We start from the raw sequence: 6,426 nt of genomic DNA, 5'->3' as shown, positions 1-6,426 counted from the left end.
TCTGGGCGTTCTTTTTATGCATGCTTTCGGTTGATTATATAATATGACTTTTGTTTAGATTTCTAAGGCTAAAAAGTCATCTATCATAAATTCACAATTTACGTCAGACAGCGTCGTGTCGGTTTTGTCGTAAAACTTCAACATACCATAACTTCTTCGTTATAACTCGGATTTCGATGTTCTTTATATGTTCGGAATCCTTGTCACGACCACTACTACTTTCTTCATTGATATTGGGTTTATATAACACTTTAATTTTTACACTTATTTTTATCCTTTATCTATTATACCTTTATAAATAAGTTACAATGGTTGATCTGACTATTACATTACGACACTAATGCTTAGCCCGGGAACACGGGCGTGACATTATTTAAACTCAGCTAATGAATAATGTAGCATCTCACTAAAAAAACACTTAACTAAAAAGTTTTTGAATAACTCTCAGTCATAACTTAATTGTGGGTAAGTCACTAGGCATAATGAATATCGTTGTATAAGGTTTATAAAAGCCTAGTATGTTTGACATATATGTAAAAGTGTAATGCACTCGCTTTTATAACAATGAATGTTTCAAATTTACGAACATATGTATATGTATATACATGGTGTACTTAAACATATAAATAAACGTTGAATGATAGCTTTGAATCCTTGAAATACCATACTGTTTCATAATGTACTTGTTATAATATACAATGTCACAAAAAAATCGTAAAACTTTTTATAATGTAGTATTTGTTGTGTGAACTGGATATTTCACGATAAGATAATCATAACATGTATACAAAAAGTTTTCACTAGATTATTTTTAACAATATGATAAATTGTTAAATAATAATATTTTATAAACTATGTTTATTGTATTTACGTATAAAAAGGTAATTTGTTTGTATAACCAAAATATATTGGCACAAGTACTCCCCCCCCCCCCCCCCCCCCGGAAATAATTAAAATATCACAAAGGGTTCGTAAGCAGTCACCCTTGAAACGTGTGTTCCATTTGTTCGATTTCGTTTTCTTTTGAGAAACTTGTCGTGTGAAACTGCAACGTCACGCTTCTCGAACTTTGAAATATTCTCGGGTCCGTTTCATAGCAGATTTTAACCACCGGGGACTGTTTTGGTAAAAATAATTTCAAAGGAGAGGCTAAAATGGTAATTTTTATTCAGAGTTTGAAGATTGGGATTTATTCTATTTAAGAATAACCAAATGAGGGCTATTTGTGGATAAATGGAATCAAATTTTGGAGATTGGGATCTATTTCGAATAAAGGATTTAACAGTGGGGTGTTATTTTGTAAATGTATCAAGGTCGAAAGGAAATTAGGGCTTATATTGTAAAGAAATCTCATGGAGGGCTTATTGTGTTTACTAGCCAAACTTTAATTAATCTAGGGCTTTTATACCCGTTGCCATTCACTGATCGGATACGAATCGGTCCCAAATGAAGCCACGAATGAACGGAAGCAGATGAACATGGAGATAGTCGATTCCGAGTAGCGAAACGAAAGGCGATTGTTAGGCCTGATGGCGGTCGCCATCTCGCAACGGGAACGGGGTGTCTCCGAGGTTGACAAGGCCGACAAAGGAGGTGGGTGAAGCAGCGAGACGGCAGTGAAGGTGGGAAGAAGCCGCGAAGCTGCCGGGGTCTTCGGGTGTGTGATTTGGTTCCAGCAGCGGTACACGAAAGGGAAAGTACGAGGTCTCGGTGGTGTTGATGGGGGAAACACGAAGAGGGAGAAGGCGAGCGTAGTGCGACGGGGGAAATGGGACTGGTCTATCTGGAGCGATGCGAACAGCAGCAGCGATGAAATCGAGATCCCCCGAGGTCTTGATCGATAGAATCAGAAAGGAAGGGAGCGAGGGGTAAGACCAGAAGAGGGTCCGACGAACAGGTGGGGTTTCGGTGGCATTGGCTCGACGGAAGAAGGAAGAGGAGGGTGCGATGGTGAGGTCTCCGGCGATTGCAGGTATGTGGTAGGGGGTCTGCTCCGGCAGACTCCCTTGCTCTTCTTCTCTCTATCTCTTATTATTATTATTATTATTATTATTATTATTATTATTATTATTATTATTATTTATTTATTTATTTATTTATTTTATAGAAATCAATGAATGTGTGGGTTGGGGCTGCTGCCTAATGGTTCACCGGAGCACCACCACCACCGGTGGTTCATGGCATAGGATGAAGAAGAATACGATGCTGCCCGCTCCCACTCTTTTTTTTTTTTCATATATATTTTTTTTATTTTTTTTCAATCAACAGGTGGTAATGGTCTTTTGGGATGCTGTTTGTCTGTTTACAGGAAACTGTAGAATGAATCTCCTCTTCTTTTTTTTGAATGCTTCCTTGTGTTTCCGTTGACAAGGGAAAGAAAATGAATTAAGAAAGATTGTTGTTGTTGTTCTTGGTTGCTCAGGAATGGAACAAGATATACACCCTGTTCCCGAGTTTCATTTAAAGGAAAGAAAAGAAGAGAAGAGAAATGTGGAGAGAAAAGAAAAGAATGGAAAGGAAAGTGTATTTTGTTGTTCCCGAGCTCGATAGAAAGAAAAGGAAAATTATTGTTTTTTGTGTTCCCGAGAGTTGGAATGAAAAGAAATCAAAACTAAAAATGGACAATTATACCCTTATCACATTTTTTCCATAATTTCAAATATATACCATACGATTCTCTTGAAAATAAAATTATGTCCAAACTATATTTTTTTGTCAACTTTTGCCTACATCACTTCTTTAATTATTTTTTTCACATGATTATTTATACAAAAATCATCAATGCATAATTCATTATTAATCACAATTCTAGTATGTTCTTCATTTGTATAACTTTTTCAAACAAAATCAATATGAAGGGAAACAGAAGTCAATATACCCAAACCAAAAATAACATAAATGTATGAATAATCAAACAAATTTATAAAAAACCAATTTAAAGTCAATACAAGAATAATCAAACAAATTCCAATGTATGAACTCAAACCAAAAACCAAAAAGCATGAACTCAAACTGATTAAAAATCACAAAAACTATCATCCTAAGTAAGTCATTTACTTGCCCCCATCATTTTTTCAACAAACTTTTTCGTATTTTAAATGGAACTCTAAATAATGTCCCCGCATCAGATTGATTCCTCGACAAAAACATGAGAGCTTCTGATAACTCATCGGGTTCCAAATCCATTGGCTCTAACTTTTTATAAATTTCATCACCAGTATAAACCCGATGATGAGAGTTTTCGAATATTTTGTTACCCTCCCTCATAGCAGAAGCCACATCTTTAACTGCACTCATAATAACCTTTTCAAACGATTCAGGTTCAGCTTCAAGTTCATCTTCATCTTCAATTTCATGTTTCCTTTTTTTACTTTTGTACTTCTTAGAACTTGAAATTTTGCACCGGTGAAAAGCATGTAGGAGATAACACTTGAATATCATCAAGACCTTCATCATCATCATCTTCATTATTTTTTTGTTGTTTCTCAAGTGTTATGTCATTGCTTGCTAGTAACTTATCCACTTCTTCGATTGTTTCTACTTTTATATCCCCAGTCCTGTTCAATCGAGCATTCTTCTCTTTTGGGGTTTCAGCATGCACCCCTGAAGCCCTATCCTTTGCAAACAAAGCTATCATTTCATTGTAGTTTGATATTTTTTTGGACTTTAATGAAATTGCATCTGGCTTTGACTGTAACACACAATCCCAAATACAATTATTGTTAAGAAAAAATAACATAAATGTATAAAAACTAAGTAACATGCAATAAAAGAAACTTACATTAATTAGGTTGGCCCACACTTCCTCGTCTGCTTCAATTAGTTGTGTTTCAGAATTCCAACCAAACCCACTCAATGAAGTTCCGCGAAACATGTCATACCATTGCGAGAAACCTGATTTTAAAGTTTTCAAACGATTCTTTAAATGATTTTTTGTTAAACTCTTCCCAAACTTTTGATTCAGCTCCTCCACCATGTTGTTATACGCTTGTGGGATGAAGCTCCCACTAATCCTTAATCCTTTCTCATCTTGTGTCATCATAGATTGAATAAAACAATAATCCATCGAATCTGTCCACTTTATTTGTTCTTTCTTAGTAACTTGTTCTTCCTTCATCATTTTGACCTACATAACATCATAAATAATCAAACAATGCATTGATAACATTAAAAATACATACTTAGAGGATGTATAAATAATGAGTAAATAACATCTCCAAAAGATAAATAACACAAATAAATTCAAAACACTAACGATTCATACAAAATCAAGTACACAAAAGATCCATACAAAATCAAATTGAAATGCTATAATAAAAACTAGTTGCTACATTGACATATCTATCTCATTGTTTCGATTTGGCAAGTAATCAGTCCACATTTGATTTGCAATTAAGTTCCTTATTCGCTCTGCCGCAACATTACTCTCACTTGTCTCTCTTATATTATGGCGCATTTCCTCTCTTGGTTCATTTAACATCTCCTGTAGGACCTCATCTTCAAGATTTTTGTCTCGATCTTCTTCCAACAAAAAGTTATGTAAAATACAACATGCCAAGAAAATGTCCGATTGTGTTTCACAAGAATAAAAAGGTTCTTGTGTACTTCTAATGATAGGAAACCTTCTCTTTAGAACACCAAATGCCCGTTCTATAGCGTTACGTAATGAAGCATGGCGGAGATTAAACAACTCTTTTGCATTCTCAGGGGCCCGAGCAGAATACTCCTTCAAATGATATCTGACACCACGATATGGTGCCATTAGTGTAGTTGTATGAGGCAAACTAGCATCTACCAAATATTATCGGCCTACAAATAAGTTATAATTAGTTATGTATTAAAATAAGATTACACATAAGACTAATTTTGGTATTAAAAATTTACCATTTGGAATTACTAGTTTATCTTCTCTAGTGAGTGCATTCTTTAGTATCCTTGAGTCTGATGTTGTACCCTCCCAGCCACTTAAAATGTACGTAAACTTTAAATCAAACGTACAAGCAGCTAAGACATTTATCGTAGGGTATCCCTTGCGACCATGATATCTAGGGGCATCTTTGGTAGGTACTTTGACACGAACATGTGTCCCGTCAATTGCACCTATACAATTCTTGAAGTAAGGATAAAATCGTTTTTTTTTCCTGAATTTCTTTTTGTACAACGTCACCTTTTGGTTGTTGAATATAATGACTTTCCAGTGATATAATTGCTCGGAGAACTCTATGGAAGCACCTACTTGTAGTGGATTTAGAGCGACGGTATAGCCAAGACACAAATCGATTTCTAAAATCATTGCCGACAATGTGCAAAAATCTTGCAACATGCTCTTCAACAGACATGCGTTGAGTAGCTCGAAGACCACCAACTTGTTGTAAGATAGTGCACAATTTCTTAAAAGCCTGCTCACTCATACGAATAAGTTCACGACATTGTCCACCATTTGAAAGGTCGTGTAGCAAATGTTCACGTATACGTCGTCGCTTTAAAATAAGTTTTCTAGAAGGTAATTTGGGACGGTTTGTGTTGGCAAGGGCACGATGTGTCAAAATGGCCATCAACAAGCAAATCAGATGAATTACTTGTCTTTGCCTGACTCTGAGAAATTGAGCAGGTGTTTGTAGCTTACTATCCATCAAAAAATGTTACCTATTGTATGTAAATGTTATATAAATTAATCTAATTGTCTTATTTTATTATATATTAATCTAAATTGTTTTATTTTATTATATACTATTATAATAATAAATTACCTTCATAGTTGTTGAATGATTTTGAATCAATACATATTAAAATCAATTTAACATGTTTTACTTTTATATAATGTAGGTAAACCTGATGAGTTTTAGCCATAAGAACATTCCTATGTGCGCATGCAAAACCCTAATGCTCGGATCTAGGCTTTCTAATAAACATGCTTTGAATCCAAGACTTCTAATTACTAATTAGGTTAAATAACAACATTGAAACAGATCTAGAATCATACCTTTGAGTTCCTTGTTAATTCTGAGGTCTTGGAGCTTCTAGAGTCACAAATGTCACTCCTCTAATGGCTTACAAACACCAAAGCAAGGAAGATGATTTGGGAGAGAGGAGAGGGGAGGAATTTCGACCAGAGGTTCCTTACTTTAGGTCAAGTGTCTAATTCCATCAGCCATAGGGTCTATTTATACTTGTAGACTCCTTAAGGGTTACAACCTAAACCCTAATTGGATAACCTAGGCTTTAAGTTAATCCATATCCTTTCCTTGATAACCCTTTGGACGATTTTGGCTTATCATAGCCCTAGAAGTCGTCCAATCCTATATCAATAAGGATTTACAGTCTAAAGTTTAACTATCAAACAATTGACAGTTTATACCCCTTTATTTAATTAATCTCTTTAAGTCACCAAATTAATTCCAATTAATTCTATGACTTATATTAATC

The 6,426-nt window shown here is 34.9% G+C and overlaps 1 protein-coding gene across 1 annotated transcript; it reads right to left on the bottom strand.

Annotated features, from left to right (window-relative positions):
- Positions 1–4,791: 4,791 nt before the first annotated feature.
- Positions 4,792–5,555, bottom strand: LOC145059514 (uncharacterized). The gene is made up of 3 exons (XM_079007360.1): positions 5,237–5,555; positions 4,898–5,100; positions 4,792–4,809 (listed from the first exon to the last, which is right to left on the bottom strand). The coding sequence occupies exons 1-3, from the start codon at positions 5,553–5,555 to the stop codon at positions 4,792–4,794; spliced, it is 540 nt and encodes a 179-aa protein (XP_078863486.1).
- Positions 5,556–6,426: the final 871 nt, after the last annotated feature.

This window comes from Lactuca serriola, chromosome 6 (assembly GCF_051521515.1).
Source record: "Lactuca serriola cultivar US96UC23 chromosome 6, Lser_US96UC23_V15, whole genome shotgun sequence".
NCBI classification, from domain to species: domain Eukaryota; kingdom Viridiplantae; phylum Streptophyta; class Magnoliopsida; order Asterales; family Asteraceae; genus Lactuca; species Lactuca serriola.
The sequence above is the reverse complement of the archived record's forward strand: the minus strand, read 5'-3'. Positions and strand labels throughout refer to the sequence as shown.